Source organism: Botryllus schlosseri, chromosome 13 (genome assembly GCF_051294905.1).
Source record: "Botryllus schlosseri isolate E-star chromosome 13, Bs_hap1, whole genome shotgun sequence".
Taxonomy (NCBI): domain Eukaryota; kingdom Metazoa; phylum Chordata; class Ascidiacea; order Stolidobranchia; family Styelidae; genus Botryllus; species Botryllus schlosseri.
Window position 1 is genome coordinate 4912333 of NC_137248.1, and position 21803 is coordinate 4934135.

At 41.1% G+C, this 21803-nt stretch overlaps 1 protein-coding gene across 2 annotated transcripts in view; it reads right to left on the minus strand.

The window, feature by feature from the left end:
* Positions 1 to 21803, minus strand: part of LOC145453621 (uncharacterized) — a 181558-nt gene that overhangs the window by 2181 nt on the left and 157574 nt on the right. Inside the window, exons 2-4 of one of the 2 annotated variants that reach the window (XM_080331591.1) lie at positions 8231 to 8384; positions 7803 to 7980; positions 4222 to 4396 (exon numbers count right to left, since the gene is read on the minus strand). In XM_080331591.1, the coding sequence (XP_080187717.1) occupies positions 4222 to 4396; positions 7803 to 7980; positions 8231 to 8261 (384 nt within the window). In that variant the 5' untranslated portion in view covers positions 8262 to 8384. Of the gene's footprint in view, positions 1 to 4221; positions 4397 to 7802; positions 7981 to 8230; positions 8385 to 8516; positions 10799 to 21803 lie in introns of those variants that run through there. The other variant, XM_080331592.1, reaches the window with a different exon arrangement.

Below are 21803 nucleotides of genomic sequence, written 5' to 3' on the forward strand. Positions count from 1 at the left end.
GAAAAATTTCGACGCGACCAGTTAACAATGTGTTTTGTCACAAGTTTACTTGCAGTAATGCAGGGCTCTTATCAATCCTAACTGTCGTGGATTTCAAATGAATGTAGCATCCAACGAATGATGAATTTACATAACCGTTCGGGCTATAGTATACATGGATATCTATATATCCCAGGGCTTTATATAATGCAATCGGTAACCTAGTTTCTCTCTTCATATAGTATGCTAACTGCTAAGTACTATGATATACTACTCAGTGTTCCCAGCCTCTGCCTTCATGAGGGATGCCCCCACTAACGTAGGTTGCAAAATCTGTTTGCAAAAACGTCCGTAGCATTCTTGTTAGTGTCGTTAAAATGCTAATATCGTCATTGCGTTCAAAATTGGAAGAATAGCAAACATCAATTATACTTCCCTTCGCCAAGGGCAACAGGCATGGAATAAGCATCGCCACATGGGCAAGATATCTTCACGATTTAGAATTTAACCGTTCGGAAAAATATATAGAATCATTTTACGACATCACGCACTAAATAATTCTACAGGTGGATCGACACGATAGTCTAGTCCGGAAGTGGAATCAAGAGCTGCTGGTCCGTGAGCACAAAAGCGAAAAATCCGCCAAGATATGAAGAAATGAGAGATTGACTTTATTGTGTTTGAGTAACACAGTTTTAAGTCATCCATTCATCTGAATTCGACCGCACTGAATGATTATATACCTTCGCCAAGTAAAGGGAGCCGACTTCAAAACACAGCACGTCTATCAACAAATAAACTTCGCGACTTTTCAAGTTTCTGTACGACCACAGAACCAATATGAGTCACCGGCGTAGAGTAATATCGACAAGACAAATTATATACGCTAGTACATTAAAACGATAATCGAAAAGCATAGCTACAAGTATTCCACGCGTCGTTTGAATTTCCGACTATACCCGGCCGGATGAGATTTGGGCCATTACTGCAGTGATGTTCGTTTGAGTGCAACATCACAGTTGTAAAGAAGCGTTTTAGCTCGTACGGGTATTCGTTTGATCATGACTGAGTCACTAAAATACGACCCACGTCTCGAAAATTCTTCAATAGTGTTTAGTGTCGCGACGACATTCCACTTCTAACGACAGGCTGGAGCAGATAAACTGTATACATTACATCTTGTCCGGTTGTTTGCATTGACATGCTCGAGTGCGTTATTGAAATAACATACTTGAACATGTAACAATGTCCGACCGTAATCGACTAACTGGTGTTTCGTTATTTGGAAGATGCTTTTACTAAGTTCCGATCGTGACTAAACGTAGTTACTACCTAGCAGAATAATATACCGATACTATTGTTTCATTCGCATTGAGGAGATCGTTGCAATGGGTGTGATCAGACTGATTAGTCTAATTAGAGAGAAAGGCCGGCAGTCCAATTCTAACCTAATTTGTGAAATGTGACACAATTTTCTTTCTAATCTAATATCTGGTTTTCGTGAAAATGCTACAGGAGAACCGTATAGTACGAAATTTACCATTATCATGCTTATGGGAATGAACTGATTTCATATGAACTGAACTTGATTTACTCGTACATCCGATTCTTATAATTCGAAATGTAATTCAATTTCCTAGTTTTTACGATTCATTAATTGTAATAATAATCTAATTTGGAAAAGATGACAATTTTCTAGTTTTCCAACTATGGGCGTGATCTGATCAAAATTTGTTGACTAGTCATGCGCATCGCATCGGCCAAGCCAAGATGTTCATGTAATTTCAGACTCAAACCACACGATCAAAAATAGAGCTTCGTTGAAGATTGAGCTTACTCAGTAAGCCATAATACCTCTGTCCTGATGGAAATATTATTTCCAATGTAACCTGACCTTATAGTATACCCTTCCATGTATACTACTTGTTGTAAAGCAATTGTTTTGCTGATGCTATTTCCACACTCGCAAAAGGGCCGCTCATTGCACAGTTGTGATTAGTAATCAACTCATTTTCAGTTTCGCTCTGGTGAGGTAATAGTTGACACTACGACACGAGACGAAAAGCGGTTTTCGCAGGATACGAGGTGACTCTTATTGAAGCAGTCGCGCGCGCAACAGCCGGAGGATTACTGGCACCAGTTCCGCGAAGATGTGACCACTGTTTTGGTTCGAGATCGATATGTTTACATTTACAACAACAGCTGCAACGGAACTGCGCGGGTGATCAGAGAAACGTACGATACCCTATGGGTCGGTGTCTATGAATACACAGTACACAGTTACGCACTCATCTGTTGCCCGGCCAATGGCGTCAATGCTACTAATAACAACGATGTACCAATTTATTGTGCGTACGTACACCGTACGCCAGTTGGAAATGCAGTGCCCTTCCCCACCCACAGACTTCATATCTATCACCTTAAACTTAGGTATAGTATCTTCATGGCTTCTTGCAACCAATTGCGTTCGGAAGGGAATTCTACTGAATTAGGAGTGGTCCTGGTACAGACCAAAATCAATGCGATACATTTCATTAGCTGCATGATAGAGTTTCTTCGCAAATAGTTCGCATTGGAAACTATCTTCTGTGATGGCCTTAAAGTAGGCCTCCATCATTTGCAAGACAAACCGCACGGAATCTATATTGCGTCCAGCTGTGGAGTGGGTCCGATTACTTTTAATGGTCAGGTGTCAAGTCAAGCTATAGACCTCAAAATTAGGAAGGACAGGATCCCGTGTCAGTATGCAGGACTAATCCATGCTCATCGAATCAGTTCGCACCTTGCGAAATATATTGAAATGCTGGTAACACTATAATCTGCTCTGAGGTTATCGCCGCGCAATGCACACGCGCAATGTCCATGTCCTAGAAGTAATTGGTATATAATGGAAATTTATATCCCGTTAAGAGCTTTGAGGTGACGTTGACGCAAAACTAGTAGGCGGTAACGATGTGCGTATACAACTCGATCAAACAAACAACACTGCCTCGGACTATTGACAATGAAAAAAGTTCAACATCAAACAATGCGTTTGTCAACAATATGACATCCCATTGTGTCCCATAAAGGTGATTAAGATGCCTAATGACAATATTATTTCGTCCGACACTGCGCGGTTATTAGGTCAATAACATGAATGATATAAATATCTCGAAAACGGTTGCTCAGTCAACGGGTGGGCAGGTATGGAATCACAGCCACAGTATCATTATCACAGGCCATACACACACTACGACCCTTGGCGGAGGTAAGCGTGGCTTGAAACTTTAGACAATCGACCAAAACCCGACCCAGTGTAAAGCGATAGCACTGCGTAACGGTACACCCCAGTGTCGTATTCTGGGGTTGATATCTATACAGACAGGCTCGCACGAATGACCATCAATTGATGAACAATACAATCTCCCTGGTTCCATGACAAACAACTTTCTAGCCATCCAATGTGTAGATAACGAATTGAAAGGGTGTTTACAATCGCGTAGATTCGCGTTTGATTTAATCAACCATTATCCACGGGATTCCACGCGCCCCAAGTGCGACAAAGATCGCTTGCGTTTGGCAGTAATAAAAAGCATCAGCGGCCGTTATTTAAACCTAGCGGAGGCCGCAAGGTTGGAAATTCGAGAAATAACAGTAACGGAAGAATTCAGAAAAATGTCAGCCGCTTAACCGCGTTGTGATATGATGCACCAAACTTGTAAACAATATATTCAACAGCTCTCCAATTTTACTATCCTGACGAACCATTACACTAGTTTGACATGTCATGATCTTTTGTTGTGATTCCCAAACAATCGCGCATATATTTTTCGTACCGTCTTCGAGGCAACTTACAACTCTGACATATGACACAGAGGAATTGGGGATGTAATTTGTGCATCAGGGATGTTTAAATGAATAAATTCATCCAGAATAATTAGAATATAAACGCCTGAAAATTTCCACACATCAAGTATTGAACATTATCAGAGAGGTTGCGCAAAAGCGAGAGTATCGAAAAAGTAACAAATATGGCATGGAAGGATGTTGCTATGGTATGGACGATTCAGACGTGTGTGGAATATAGAAATTTCCCATTCCATGCCATACATACCATGCCCTGGCCTTAAATACTTTGATATCACTACAGCGACACGAATACAAATCGCACGAAACGGTTAATATTCTTTTCTTGTCACGCCTCGCAGCACACCCAAACAAACGGCTCGGGTTAAATAAGTTTGTAACAAACAAACACACCTTCAAAAACGGCACCATCCGGCACACGACATCCGTCAGCATCCACGGCTCGTATGACAGTTTCATGATGGAATGGTAGGCTATCGAAGGCAGACAGCAGAGCAGAAAAAGCATTTGCGAGCATGATAGATTGCCGATGATTACCAAAGCCCCGCGTCGACAGTGGTGGTATTTTCTGAAACAAGGAAAACTGATTATATTCCACTCCATTGCACAAATATTCACAGGCTGACTGGCGGACTGTCGCGAGACGGTGGAGGTCTACGTACCCGACCTGTGCGTCTCGACAAAAAAGACTTATCTTAGCTTTGGTTGTCGTATCAATTGTTCGGGAAAGTAGCCGATTCAACCATCTCACGAAATTTGCGACCATCGTTTTTAATGCATGCCGACTTCCTGGCCTTTATTTCGAATAATGAGATGAAAAACGATAACACCATTTTCAAGTAATGTCCCTTTACGTTTAAACTATAGTAGGGATTCGGTGACTGCGTTATAAACCGGAGATCATGGGTCGCTCTAATACAGAAGTTAAGCAGGAAACATTAAATTTCTAGGACAAGATGTCAAAATATCGCACAATAACAGGATATATGCGGACATTTGCATGCGTCACTGCAAATTGTTGTACCTAAGATTAGTTTTTAAAGGCACTGCGACGTAGTAATTGTAATCGAGATCAGTTTTACGCTCATACTGTGCGCTGGGATAGACCCCAGATTGTAGAAATCATTTAGTTGCATTGTTCATCGGTCTGCGGCACATGCGGTGGTGGCATCTGCGCAAAATTTGAGTTTCGGTCGCTAGCATGGACTGAAGGACCAACTGTAATACGACGTCCCATAGTTTTTCATTTGAAAGTAGGGTACAGTATCCTGAACATATCCGAAACGCCTCGATCGACATTAATTGGGTCGTGAGGAAACTTCCTTACTGTGTCTCAACAGACGGCAAACCATGTAGTCGCATATCAAATGCGGGAAATCCACGCTTGTAAGCTCACTTGACTTCGGCTCTTGGAAAGCGTAGCAAGAAAAACAAAACTTTCGTGATTCGGGAGACTCTCAAGTGCATTTTGTTAGTCACTAAACCAAGGAAGGAGTGGCCATAAAAGTGTTATCATGTATGGTGAGCATTGAGCAAGCGTTGGACGTTATTCTGCCCCTGTCTTTAGAGACACGATTGCGAATACAGAGTCATGTCAAACCAATAGTTGTAACTTTATTGCATATTCTTGTGCTTGCTCAGTCTATCGCCGGTGCCCCGTGCCGCACACATGCAAGACTTGCATAATTAGACAAATTCTAGTTCTAGCGAAATGCCGGTAATCTAATTCTACTATGGAATGTTTCTTTGCTCTAATTTTAATTCGAAATTTATTTCTGATTTTGCTGTAACTGCTATACAGAAGAACCGCATAGCGCGAAACGAGCGACGCTAGCTGTGCGCTAGTTCTAATTTAATTTGAAAAAAACTGTAGCTATAATTCTAATTTTAATCCATTTTGAAAAAAATAATTATGTAGCTATAAATCTAATTTTACTCTAATTCAAAATAAAAAACGCAGCTATAATTCTAAATCGAACTTAATTTGGTAAGAATTAATTGCATCTGCGATTTCAGGATGCCACCAGTTCCCGCGCCTCCGGCGTTTTGGTAGCCCCGAATACTGCACGGAATGAGTAACTGCCACGTTTGCGCGGTGGGCAGAATATTTACGTCGCATAATAAAAGAAACGCTTAATCATAGAATTACGGATCAAGACGCAATTACGAAATTATGTCGAGGGGATTCTTCTTGAGCGAATCGGCGCAAGTATAGGCCTACTGCATTGACTATACACATGGATAATAATAGCCGCCTATCGATTAACCTGACTTGCATTACATTTGACAATGTTATCTACGTATTGATGTAAGATTGCTTTGGAGTAAACATGAATGCGCTGATTGAAGGAAAATTCCGGGAATACTTTCCTATACATTACGCCTTATTTTCGGAGGGCTTCTTGCAAGCCACCCGTAACGGGTCAAGCATGCCGACAAATCGATTTTTCGCGACGGCATGACGGTATGACTGCTGACTGGAATTCATCGAGCGCTCGGCTTTTGATAAAAGCCAGAACCCATATCCCAAAAAATCAATATTCGTAAAACGCACGCCACGGTCCTGACGGATTCTCGAAATATTTGAGCTAATATTATTATGACAGCGTGCGCTGATAAAGCAACCGCATTAAATTTACGAACTCCTGCCATTACGCTACTAGACGTTGATGTCTGGGCCTTCACCATTCACCACTTACACAGTTACCAAAATACAGTCTTAATTTGCTATAGGATTCTATGATACACGATAAATGAATGAAAGTCATGCTATCCTCAACAGCATATGAATGGCGACGAAGTATAGTTTTATGTGATCAAAACATAATGTTGACGCCCACAGCTATGTGAAGTATACATCAAAATTCATAATCAAAAGTACATTCAGGTTCTCTGAGTGAAATGACCAGCCCATTTGCCATTGGAAATTGGAATGCTAGTACTTACGCACGTATTGAGTTAATGATTGCCTCCCATGTCGACGTTCATAAGCCTGAATCGATGGTAGATGCAATGGGGAAGGAGGCATTGATCAATACGAAGATGACGTTTCTGTAGTAGGCACTAGGCAAGCGAAGGTTGATATCATATTGGAAGGACAGATCAATAAGTTGGTTTTTCTACGGTGCACTTGGATAGAGAAATGAGCAATGAACACCATACCGAACGCCAGCTGGGTATAAATGAAATGACCTAATCAACCAATAATACCATTCACACAAGGCTCAATAGGATTTCATTGTTGACAATCGATGAGCATGATTATGATTATGGAAATTGATCTATTCACCTTACGGTTATGCGACTGGCTCGCTTCGCTTTAAACACACTTGCTGCATTGCATATGGTACGCATTGAACTTCAACGTGATACAAGTTATGGGTGATGTAAATTATTCAACGCGATCAATGCGTTTCACGTCTGGACGCAGTAGTGTGTTGGTTCGATCTTGCCGTGTAGCGAGTGGCTACATCTTTTCGTCATCGATTACGGACGCGAGTTGGGTAAATCCCGGACAGACATGACAAATGACATGTATGATTGTAGAGAAAACAAGGCACCTGTTGACGTTTGGTGGCTACGCTCTGCAATTCCAGCCGCAACCGGTACACTTGTTTATTGATGTTACACATTTCAGCATACAGCTTTCATGAATTTAGCAAATGTTCTAGCGTTTCAGCAGCAGAAATGTTGTAATTTTATTATCCTCTTGCTAACGTTTGCGCGGACATACTGAATGATGTATCTCCTGAAATTTAGTAGGAATTTGGGGAACGTCGCCCTCACTAAAGTAATGGTGATTGAAGAGATGTAAACGGTGATTTGGAGATATTTGCTAACCGCAGTATCTGATTCGAGTACCTTGTAATTAGGTGGTTGATATTCAACGGGCAAATGTTGGAAGGCGCCAATAAATATAATGTTGTTTCAGTAACCTCCTGATTACAAATATCCGCGGAAGTCTATGCACTTACCGTCTTGATGAAATAGTGTAGGCCACAACACAGACGTGCCCGACGAGACCGGCCAAAAATATCAGGCTGTACACAGAGAGTATGGCTATCGCAGTTGAACGACTTTGCGGCGTACTCCAGGCTCCGAAAGGCGACGCTAGACTTCTGGTCAGTCTTTGGGACAGTTGTTCTACATCGCCTGCGAACAAATTTTGTTTCATATCTACCGCAAGCGGGCTAATTGTACGGGAAACGGGTTTGGTAGACAGTGATGATAGACCAAATTATAGAAGCGATGGTTGTCTGCAGTCGCCATCGCAATGCAATAGCAACGCGGTTAACTTTGAAGTGGCGTCGACGTTCTTAATCTAAGTGGAATGTGTCAAAATCCGACTTGGTCGGGCCATGAGTGGCAAAATACCAAGAGGTGATACGTGAATAACATTTACCTCCTATGCGTTCGAAGGCTGGCGAAGTCATAACCGTTCCGTAGAGCACTCCGTTATGTCCTCCGGGTATATTTTAGCAAGATTTGAAAGGACAGCCCAGCAGGTAGCTACCACATAAAAGATGATAGATTATTACGGTTTAGCCCAACACATCCTGCAGAAAGGCAATAAGTCAAACATGTACGCCAGCGCGTTCATTTCACCCCATTCAATCAGATAACTCATGGCGGGAGCTTTTAATACCGCAGAGAAAATTGGCCAACAGAAGTCATCAACCGCATCGTACCTTCATTTTATTCCCGGCCTGTCTTTAACCGCGCTATCAGAGCAATCACGTCTACCGTGCTATACCAATTTTCAAATTCCTGCACCAATTCAAAACCATTGATATCAGTCGAAGTACCGCCTCCAATTGGACTAATCAATCATGCGGTTTTGTTGAAATTAGCTCTCTTTTGAAACTTCAAAAACTGCGTTACTAACCTGGCATGTTGTTTATACAGTGGCTATAACCACTATGATAGCATGACCTAATATCATCAACATCACATTCGAAAACTTGGCTCACGCAATGACACCAAATAACGCGTCACTAAGATCATATTCCCACATCCAAACACAAAACAATTCATCCGTATACTCGTGCAAACAATTAACCCCAGTTGTGATTTCCTGTAATGTAATATCTCATATCAACCTGTCCGCGAGTCGACAAGCCATGAGACTGGCGTGGGTTAAAACCGCCTGAACCATAGTAAGGAATACATTACCGCTTCAGAGCACAAGAATAATAATTACGGACTCGATAACTTTTAAAAGCGCGCTAATTGACGCGTGGCTGGTGCGATAAACCATAATTTCCCGTTTGCGGTCACTACATTCGGAAGTTCAGAATCACCAAGTTGACAGCAGTTAAAATTGATATTGTTTGATTACGATCGAATGTACAATGTACAATACCAATGCATAAGCAGGGAATAGTAGTGATTCCATCGAGATGGTTCATCCTCGCTAGTATAATGGTTTTACTTTACACGTTTTCGTTACTAAATCGGAGTGAAGCATTTAGCATTCTATGTCAATCCAGTAATGTGAATAATCGCATCACGATTTAATATAGGCCCACCCGCAGAGGACAATCCAAACTGCAGTGAATAGTGTTTTTCCACGAATAAAATAAATCTTTTTGTTGAGGGAAGATTTTAACTATCCCTACCCCACTCTCCGCGCATAAGTCGTAATGGTACAACTAAAAGAAGTCCATTGTGGAATGATTGTCGTAATTCGTTCAGTGCAGTGCAGGAAGGTCGAAGCACTTATTACAAACTGCATTCTCATCGAAGGAATTTTCGAACAAAAGATATTATATCGACAGACGTTTAAATTCACCCTATGCAAAAATATCTCGCGTCATTATACGTAGATATAGGTCTATGATTGAATATCCATTGATGCTTCCTAAACTTTACGCAGAACATAATTAAGAGGTGCGAAGTAACAACTTTCGGTAGGCTAGTGTATTCATCTTGGTACCTAACTTTTAGAGAGTTGCACTTTTCCATATTCCATACCAAAATTGAGTTTGATACATTGTCATATCAGATATCATGTCATACTTTCCTGGTATGTATCAAGACAATCTACTTTAATTCAATTGTCCGCCATACCGTCAAGGCAAACGCTTACAAATCACGAGTAGACCAAAGTAGTATTGTAAATATTGATGTTGAAAACGACAATGCGCCTTTTCGTCAGTACAACCGACTGCGGTAACGCATCTTATAAAGTTGCGCTAAAACTGTGTCACATTTGTACATATCTTCCATTCTTCATATATCCTCTCCGAAAATTAAATTTTCTCGAATGCCGCTACCGAGAGCAGCAATCCATAATATACCCTAACGTGGTAAATTAGAATTTAACAGTTGGCTAGATTTATTACCGTGAGAATATTGGAAATCCATACCCCTAATATAAATAATACCAGCACGTGCATAGCGTTCAATAGCGATTTGTTGTTACAGCACAGGACGTGTAGTGTGTCTGCGCTACTCGAGCACGATACAGCAAGCGTCGAGGAAGACTTTTATCGGGCCCTATAGTATGTTTGCTACTGAGGTAAAGGAACAGAAATACCAACGGCTTTCACCGTTACGGTTATCAAAGGAATCATTTCCAGCCCATGAAATCGTTGGCAATCGATTTTATGACTCCATTGAGCAATGTCAGCGTGACGTACGGATCGGGTTCAAACTCCCGGTGTTCCATGAACTGAAATAAACCTGCGTTATCTCAAATCTTAGATAAGACTGATATATATCACGCGCACCCTCCCGGAATACGACCGCTATCATGTCGATTCGTCCGTGCAACTTCACTATCGAACGTAACACCCAAATAACATTAAACTCTTTGCACTGGCATCACGACTGCGTAACATTTCCTCCATGAATCCAGCACGGATATATACACTGTGAAATACCATACCAATCGAGCGAGTCTTAACACGTTTCAAACTGAAATTGCGATCAATTAAAATCTCCCAGTGATTTCTACATCCCAGCTGCCTGGCTTGCTCGGTCGATTCAAACTGCCGCGCCGAGTTGGGTGACATCGTGTCGCCGCTATACAACGATTTTTTCCCTTCGAATTCCGGCATCGCTCTCGCCAATCGGCGTATAAACGAGCTTCTGTGCACACAAAAGCTTGGTAGGTGTTGGAATGGGCGAGAAAATTTTGATGAGATACGCGCCGAAGAAAATAAATATGCGGACTATCTCAGTTGGATTTAATCCTTGCTCGCCTGCACTGAATATTGCAAACGTTTAGCGAGGCAACTGCGCTGATACTCCTGCCGTGTACTCGGCATGGTGCTCATTAATCCTATTACTAGTTTAAAACAAGCGGCCATTCCCCACGAATAATCCGTATTAATCGTGCGAATAGGTCAATTACAGTTTTATAACGCGCTTGGGATCCAGTGCGGCTCACGCGTGAAACCCTTTCCCAGTAGATGATTTCTTTATGACGGCAAATCTTATTATGGACAATGGACATACATGCAATTGCTGGATGCCGCTGTCACGCGACAGCAGTGCGAGTAGAGATTGCATTTCATGGTAATTCCTGGCTAATTGCTCCTGCAATTATTGATAAACGACAAACGGGTGGACTTGTACATTTACGTCCAAGTTCTGTATCATAGCGCTTTGCTGCAGTGTCGTTTCTCTGGAAATATTGGTCGCCATGTGGATCATGATTTAGGTATTGTGGATAGACCCATATACGGTCTTAAGAATGTATTGAACCGAAACGATAATCGCTGAATGAGGAATTATTTAGCGTAGATCGGGGAATATTACCAAATAGATTTATGAGTATAGTGTGAAATAGATTACATGTAACTATAGGGCTGGGCATAATGATTCGAGTACTCGAATCTTAATCGAGTATAAATTGTGATGATTCGAGTCGAGTAGTAAAATACGATTTTTTCGAGTACCGGATTTCTACACTTCTCGCAACTGGAAGGTAATTTATCAACGATAATTATATTTTCGACAGTAATACTCATTGTTGAAGCCTCAAATCCTTGATTGGTCGTATGGTACGAGACGAAACATAGTACAAAGCTACTAACGTAACTGGAATTAGCAGACTTCCGATATCATGATCGTCCCACAATATTGTCATCAAGTGCAATAAAATCGTTGTAGTCGAAAAAATACCAAAGTATCTTTAACGTGGCTGATAACAGGCATTATATTCTTTGTGGTGGCATAAAAGGTACATACTTGAACTTTCTCATATTACGTTTTGGTATGACGTCATAATTAGTGATAGGCCTACTCGACTTGACTCGAAGCATATTACGTGATTCAGCATCGAATCACTCAGGTACTCGATTTGGCCCGGCCCTACATGTAACAATGGAATGCTTGCCCCCCAATACATAACTTTGAAAATCTGAAAACGCACTCGACATGAGGAATGGTATAGTGTTATTTCCGTTAGTGTCAACTACGACAGAGTTTTGTGATCAGTCCACGGCTTGAACGGGTTTATCGCTGTGGGTGGCGGTATTAACTTGAGGATAAGTGACGAATCATTTCGAACTTTACTTAAGCATTTATCGCAAAATGCCTTAGACACAATCTGCATAATGTAGCCGATGGTTCGCCTATAGCCGTATCAGGCATCAGCAGAACTTTTGTATAAAATGATTCGCCGTGTCCCTGACTTTCGCTACTGATGAGAGTCAGTCGAAAAGCGTTTAATGAGTAAATTTAAAATATCGAGTTATTGTTTTATGGAGTTCTGAAGTTCTGTACCCTGAATGGCCTGTTACATGTTCAATTCCAAGATAACTATAATAATGAACGAAAAATACTAACTCTTGTTGAGGCGCGCGAACGAATTCGAGTTTGAAATGGTTCGCATTACGATAGATTTTATCATAGCGTACGCTATACTAATTCTCTACCAATAATGAACGCATAGCTGGATCGGCGGGTAATTTTTTCACAGCTTCGAGTAAGTCCACACTTCCCTTGCTTCGCTTGCATTCCATCGCAATATACAATCGCCCAAAAATGCCGACACGGACTGCCTAATGCAGGGGTGGGCAAACTACGGCCCGCGGGCCGCATGCGGCCCGCCACGCCGTTCTGTGCGGCCCGCGAGAGTCTAAAGAAAATTTTGATAAAATGCGTACTAAAAATCGAATTAGTGCAGGGACTTGATTAACTTTTCTTAGTATATTTCACCATGATAATTCGAAGGCAGTGGTTTTCAAACTGGTGGGCGCCCCCCCCCCCCCTTGGGAGCGTGAAAGCATCTGAAGGGGGCGCGAAACTGAGCTCGACTGAAAAAATCTTTCGCGCTCCGCGCGATTTTCATCCAATTCATAGTTATTGCTATGTATTTAGTCTGAATTACACATTTAAAAATCTCTCATCCACATTCGTACCCTTCCACGTCATCAAACTACCCGTTAGGTTTGCTCGCATACTGGTTGCGTTTTGTGATATGACGATAAGGGGGCGCGAAATCTTCGACCATCATAAGGGGTCGGGGCGTGTCTTAAAAAGTTTGAGAACCACTGATCTAAGGTAAATACTTGGTATCACAGCGGGATAGCTGCAACGATATTGACATAATTTGGATCACCAGTGGGATTTCAGATTGCCCACTTCATTTTTAATTAATTCAGTGATGTGCTTATAAAAAAACGATTCGGGCGTATCTTAGGTACATTCGTTGTCTGTATGCGTAGAATAGGGGTATTTATATTTTATCTACACATAGTAGAAGCGTGGTTAAAGCTAACATGGTTATGATGCTGTCAGCATTGTGTGTCCTGGAACTGAGCCAAAAGTGGAATTACTAAATCTATGAACAGATCACTGCTCACAGAATTGTATTTCAATCCTATTCTAAGAATCGGGCCAACCCACTTTTGACTATTGACTTTTGACAAATTGGTTATTGAGGTCCGCCTGCCTATGAAATCTCGCCACTATATGTTTCTGACGCGTGTACAATATCATCAGAAGCAATATTTGACTTGTTCTAAATAAGCACATATATTATCTCCATGTCCTCACTATATTGCGTTTTGGTTTATAATCCCAATTTTATATAGTGCGGCCCGCGAATGAATTTAGATGCTGAATGCGGCCCGCGAGCTCAAAAGTTTGCCCACCCCTGGCCTAATGTCTACAACACACAGCAAGTTTGAGTATCTGCTTTCTATCCCACAGAGTTGAAGCATAGACTGGCTTGATAATTCCCTGTTTGCCCATTCATTTGGCGATTATGAACACTGAACACTGAACAACATAACGTACTCACACATAGAGGGTTAACTGAACAGTGAACATTGAACATGAACTCTGAACAATGTGAAAATAGAGCTTGCTCGTTTGGCATTGTCTGTTAGAAAATTGAGTTACAATATATACAGGCATATTGGACGCAAACATACATTGTAGGCCGACATGGTGCATATACAAACGCTACTATAGTTTCGATTCAAACTGAAGACATCATATTCCAAAATTTATGCGGATTTTAAAGGATTTATGGGATTATGAGAATCGAGATCCAGAAATGTGGAATCAACAAATCATTTTACTGCATGGCATTCCGAGAATAAGGAATCGAGCAAGCTCATTTGCAATACTTTAACCCAGTGGTCACAGTCATTAATGCCGTGCGCTTCTGATCTCGTCCACTTCACGTGTAGCGTTGTAGCTGGCATTGAGATAGGGATTCAATTATAATCTGGACAATTTGGGAGACAATGCATGACTTCCATTCAGCTCAAAGCTCTTGCCCGACCTAAATGTACATTACATTGATGATGCCTTAGGCTTAAGCTCATGTAGAATGTTATTGAATTCTATCATCGGAGCATGCACTTTGTTTACGGCGCATTGATGCGTTAGCCACTGTGTCTACAATCACATCAATCACCGCGGCCGGTTGGAAAGAGTCCAAATTACCGGCTTCATCCGGTTAGATGTCGGATTCCTTGTAAGCGTCGTATGCAAACAAAATGCCGATATATCAGAGAGCAAAACACATATAATCCAATCGGCTCGTATGTTCACCACCTGGCACGATTCTGTTTAAACTAGAATGGTCCTCAAACCGATATGAGCCCGTTGGCTCACGAAGAGTATTCTATTGACTACTTAAAATTGTGGTGATGTGTATCTCAGCCGACCGTCGAGGCTGTAACATCGCACTTGAGACGCTACGATTGGACTTACCGATCACTCGGGATAGGTACTTGTGATTCACGGAAGACGCTTGTGACGTTCTGGTTGAACCGTAACAGGCCATTATAGGATGATCTCAAAATAACGGGCGGTTGTAGCGCGAAGTCATTCCTTTAAGTTTGCAAAATTGTGGACTATACTTTAGAGGTCTTATTTTAGTAGCAACAGGGTTGTGGCCCTAATTACGACTCCCTGAGTAAATCTAGGCGTATATGTGGAGCCAGTGGATGTACGGAAGGTGTCTGCGTACCAAGTACAATGAATTCATTTTCAGTTACAAACAATTGTATTCGTATGATTTTCCAGATTTTTGTACTCGCCTATGATATTAGCAATATCTTCGTTTAACATTGACAATACGCAAAGAGTTCACCACTGTAGCCAGTGCGACAAGTCGCTGTAATGATTTATGATTCGTAGCTCGCGTCTTACGGAATGTTTATTTTGAAAGTTCTATAAATAGAGCAGGCCAAACAAAGTGTTACATTTGAAACTATATGTACGGTGTTATACCGTCTGAAAATGGCGCGGAAATACAAATATACTTCTAACGAAACCACTTCAACGAAAACTTAGCAGATAAAGAACGTTGTTAAAGTCTCCCCGTGAAAGGAAGTAACTCACTTGATGCCATTGAAGAGCTATGAAGTGTTATAATTATAAATATTGACACAGAAGTGTATACTGAACCGGCGGATTCATATATAGTAAAGGCTGTAACTGTGAGCCCATAATAATTGTCCGGCATGCACCATCAAGACCAGGTGTGGGCAACCTTCTGCATTAGAAGAAAATTTTGGCGGCCACGGACACGCAATTCAATTAGTATGTGTTGGCGGCCGTCGACATAAAAATTGAATTTACTATTGAATTTTCGAGAGATTAATTAATCTTTGACAGATTTAATTGATCTTGAAATTTTCTTCGCGCTGATCGCGAATCAATGCGGCTTCATTTTTCGATTTTAATGTAGTAGCGCCCTTGGCAATCTGAGCCCCAGAGTACAGATGCGAACAGCGGAGGGAAATGATGCACCCCATATAGAAATACCAACTTGGAATAGTGTAGGGAGGTTAAGAAATAACAGCGTGCAACATCCAACAGCATGCGTTGGTCCAAATATCAATTTTACTGGCCGTTAATGGTCTTTAATAGGTAATGTTTCCCTGTCTAATCTTATTACCAAGATATATGATCGATTTTGTACGATTAACTTGCAGATATTATTACAGAGAGAAAACTTGCTCCTCGGGTCTAGAGGGCTAGGCGAAATCGAGTACTTATCTCATAGGATTCGATTCCGAATCGAGTAAGGCTTCGCGTCGAGTAGTAGGCCTACTTATCGAAATAGGATTCGTGGCAGTATGGACGATGTGTAAAGCAAGGAAGGAATATCACGCCTGGTATTAATGACTCTCTTTTTCGACCACTTGGTTGCGCTCGTGAAAATGGTGTGGATTGATCACGACGTCAGTGACTTCCACTAATGTGCGTAGCTTGAATGACATGAGGGAGAATTTTTTTAGAGAAACTACGCACTGTGAACTGTACGGGGAGTATAACGAAGCAAAAGAAACAAAGTTCCTCACCGTACTCGTACGGGGAGAATTTATTCCTGATAATTTAGCAATTACTAGAAATTCGATATGGTTGCACATTGCGGGGGCATAAGTCAAATCGGCAACAACTACAATCCACAAAAAGACGAGCTAAAGTAGGCCTATATTCGTGTATGAACGGACAAAAGTTTTTGGTCCACATGCCAGCCTCTGTATATGATATTGAAATACACACGAACTATTGAAATGTTGCCTGTCAGCGGATACCCATTACACACTACCCAGCCTATACAATACATCTGTGGAAACGCCACAGCCCCTCAATAAGCAGCACTATATTGCACGCAACATAACGTGCGTTCGCACGGTACGCAATAAGTAGAGCAAGTTTTTGAAACTTTTTTACAGGTTCTGGAAGCTTCTTAGATACTCAGAATCTATGTACTTTGTACTATTATGTTTTAAGCTGTTTGTAGGAATTTATCGAGCAACTTTTTGCAGCTTTGCCTATTTTTTCATTCAAATTTTTACTGCAACTCTTATTAAATATTGCGCAAAATGTAAATCAGTGATTTATAAAACGTGCTATAAACTCTTTCTAGTATGGTCCTATTTTCTTGATTTGCATAACAAAGAGCTACATCATGGATTAGCTGCATCTCAATATTATCTATGACGCAATGGCTAGCAGGCGAGAAGTTCAACTACCCGAGCCAAGCTCGACCGTGTCCGAATAATATGTAAATAGATTGCTTTTTAAATTCTGTCGTTCACAGTTGAGGTAGTTTCCCATTTCACGGACACCCAGGCGAGACTGTCGAAAATTACATTTTCACCGGGCCACCTGCTTTTTCAGGCTACTGATTTTGTTAAACCGCCAACACTCTGCAATGCCTCGAGTCAAGTTTGCACACCTAGCGGGCATGGTGTTTTACTTGTTTTAGGGGGAGGGGTGGGATCGTCGCTATGCTGTTTGACATTTTTGGGAAAATTATTACCGCATTGTGTTATTTTCTAGCTGTGTTCCGGAAATGAAATGACCGTCCGCGAAATAGGAAAGTAACAAATGTCTGCAGGAACTGACAGCGAATTGCTATCAGATAGGATTCAAACCTAGAGAACATAAAAGTGTACGCATGATCGTGATTGATTGAATAGCGACGAAAGAAACCGAACAAGCACGCACCCATCAAATTTTAAACTGTTAAATTATACAACGGAACCTTTAAAGTATTTCATACGATACCCTAATAATTGAAAAAACTTACAAATGCAACTTTTTAAAAAATTAAGTGCAATTTTTTCACGATTTTAGTGCAACGAAAACTTGCCCTAGTCATAAGGCATCTCATTGCCACGTACTAGTTACGCGAATATGATGTCATCAACTTATTATAGGAAAATATGTTCTCTTTCCGTCTAGGGTTGCATTAAAAACAAACGGAGTTTTAAAACACTTTGTTGAAAACATGTTTTCAACAGTGTTTTAAACGAAGGCCCTTAAAAAAATGTGTTTTATTTTAAGTTGTAAGATTATGCCATAATTGTGTAAATTCTTACCAAAAAAGCAAGTTGTAAATGAGCCTACGGACAATTTCCACCCAATATTGCCGACGTATATCGATGGGAAGGTTCGAACCCTCAGAATGGTCGGTTCAACAGCAATAGCACAGATATTTCATCAAAGGAGCTATATTTACCCTATATTTTCAATTGGTAATGTCACTCCATTATGACATCACAATTGAACAATTGAATATCCGTGATGTCATGGCTTGAAAAAAATAAAAAACATGTTTTAGACAAGGGCTGATCTGCATCGTACATTGCTGTCTCCCTCTTGGAGCAGATATTCCGAATATGTTCTATGCGTAAACATCACTAAACTTTAAATTTGTTACTCCTTTTTGGCTTTAAATAGTGTATTGAACATCACGGAATCAGCATATCTCTTACTTTACAGCAGGGGTGTCAAACATACGGCCCGCGGGCCGCATCCGGCACGCCGGAGGATTTAATCCGGCCCGCGAAGCAATTCTGACTAGATCAGGTCTCAAACACGCGGCCCGCGAGACCATTTTGTGCGGCCCGCGACGGTATTTTGGATTCTTAAGAATTCGACGATATTTAACCCCCAAATATCTATTTTTTTCTTTGAAAACTAGAAATTCGCTCTAAAACTACTCCAGAAGTCTGAAACTACTCCTCAAACTTCACTATTACATCAGTTTCAAAAGTTACCACGCAATGGAAGATCAACAATTACGTCACATTACTTGTTTATGATGGTAAAACAAGACCCGTTGATGATTCGTGACTGGACATTTTGATTTGGACTTGGTCGCAACCTTTCGTAGAATGACTCGAACTCAGAGTGTGGACTCGAGTTGAGTCGCGTCAAACGTTACAATCGGAGAAATACTTATTTTGACTCGGAACGCTGTGACTTGGTGCAACCACACGCAACAAACTGTGAAACTGGTATGGGGAATGGTAATATATCAAAAGGTCTCAGCTTGTGTTGCGTAGCTTATTTAGATATCCAAGCAGCTCTGTTGCCTCTGTATGGCAACCATTAGCATTATGTTGCCCTCTTGATGTATAGTTAGTTACATCTGTCATCTTGGGTATTTTTATCCTTGTGATCATCGCCAATTAAATGTGACGAGTATTATAAAGTAGTCGTAGCTATAGGGCTGGGCAAAATCGAGTACCTGAGTGATTCGATTCTGAATCACGTAATATGCTTCGAGTCGAGTCGAGTAATCGGGTATCACTCATTACGACGTCATAACACAATGTAATACGTCAAATTTCAAATATGTACCGTTTATGCCACCACAAAGAATATAATGCCAGTTATTTGTCTTCTAAAAGATACTTTGGTATTTTTCGACCATACCGATTTCATTCTGGGATAATCATGACTTCGGAAATGTGCTACGTCCAGTAACCTTCGTAGCTTTATACCATATGTTTCGTATGCTACGGTATCGCCGATCAATTGAAAATTAGTATCGAAACTATAATTCTCGTTGATAAATTAACTTTCAGTGGTGAGAAGCGTATAACTTCAATACTCGAAAACATCGTCTTTTATTACTCGACTCGAATCATTAAAATTAATACTCGATTCAGATTCGATTACTCGAATCATTGTGCCCAGCCCTAGTCGTAGCCTACGCTTCACATGCTGTAGCACCAATAGATTTTTCTTGACATGTCTATTGCTATGGCACTGTAATCATTATACTCAAGTTGTTTTAGATCTGTTCCAATATTCGCAGGTAAATCTAACGCTGATTTAATTTGACTTGAGTGATAACATGATCAATTGCCTATCAGGAGTATGAATGCCAGAAACCCGGATTAGGCTGCTCCAATGCTCTAATATAAGACTGATCAATCTTTGTAAAATTCTGAAATATTCTACCTATAATTGTGACACGTCAAATGTCCGCTAACTGCAAAATTTTTACGCGACTGCTTTTACGATATCCTGATGAATTTGTACAGTTTATTGGTGTCTACAACTAAATGTACAGCAACTATGCCAAGTACAGCAACAATTTTATTCGAATATATTTCAATATGATTTTATTCGTGGCGTGAATTCCAAATAGTAAATCACTTTTTCAAGATGCGTGTGGAATGTCAGTCTGCAAAGTCCCGTCAAACAAGACCTACTTGGAAATGTATTGAATTGACCTATCGGTGCTACGGCCCGCGGCGCCATCACAAAGTAGGAAATTGGCCCGCGAGCACATTTGAGTTTGAGACATCTGGACTAGATTGAAAAACTCTTACATTATCCAGTACATTTGTAACATTTCCATCAAGACCGCAAATGTTCATAGGCCACATTTTAACCACACGACCACGGCGTTGTGGTCTCACTCTACTTGCCACTAGAAACAAGTCGGTGGAATTGTCACCCAATATCGGGAAGGCAAAAAGCGCACACTGAGGTCAGAGTTTTATGGCAAAATGAGCCAACAGTAGCTATTCACAGAATCCAAAACGCGAATGCGGAACTGTTATACATGCAGTTTACGTGGAAAATATATTAGTTACGTTACACTAATATATAATTCAAATATGCATGGTCGCACTGTTGTGTCACTTTCCACCCAACAGGCTCCCGAACTTGAGAGAAACCTTACTCGCGATTTAATAATATTAAACCAAATTCCACCAAGGTCCTCTTTAACAGTTAAATATCTTGTATTCTTCACAACGCATAGCTAACGCCATACTACGACTAAAACAAATGAGAACATAGAAATATACCAATTTTTATCGTCGTTAGCGCCACTGTTTGACCGGTTCTTAAATGCATTCAACTAGACCAGTGGTTCCCAACCTTTTTCGACTCATCACCTCCTTTTCAAGCTCAACACCGATCATCGCCCCCCAAATTTTGTGAACCGAAAAATGGGCATACAAACTGTAATCACCAGCGGGTTGACTAAAAAAAAATAGGTCAACTTCTCGGCTCGATGTCGAATGGGTTGACTAAAAAAATGGTAATTTCTCCGACTTGACTCCAATATAGCCGTTTAACCGCGTCATCGCCCCCTGCGCTATTCTCTCCCCCTGTTGCCCCCTTTGTCCATTTTCGCCCCCTTCGTCATTTTCGCCCCCCTAGACCGCCAAATCGCCCCCTGGGGGGGGGGCGATATCACCCACGTTGGGAACCACTGAACTAGACAATCAACGTAGTTTTGCCAATTCCATTGTTCGCGAATAAAAGTGTTGCGACTTGCTAGAATAAAACTATATGATCTGTGTATTATCTACATATGCCTGATAATAAAGTATTCAACTGAAAAGCGAGGGCACGAGGTAGCATTTTGGAATAGGTTTGCTGTTCCGGCCCGCGATCGATTTGAAGGCTTTAGTCCGGCCCCCGCCCAATTTCAGTTTGACACCCCTGCTTTACAGCCTTACGCAATACACAATGTCTTCAAAATATCAGTGCCATCCTGTCTATAACAACTCCATCTAATTCTGCATCAAATCGCATAGACATTGTCCTGTGTCATTACTCACAATCAAGTAATCACGCAGCCTTGTTCTTGACGAATTACGAAAATTACATTGCATTGCAGTCAACCCGTAGAGAAAGCAGGCAAGTGATGCAGAACAACATCATCGATTTCCAGCTGGTTTGGGCCTCTTGAATAATGCATGGCAACTGCGGTATAGATGCCAAGGTAGGCATGTGGA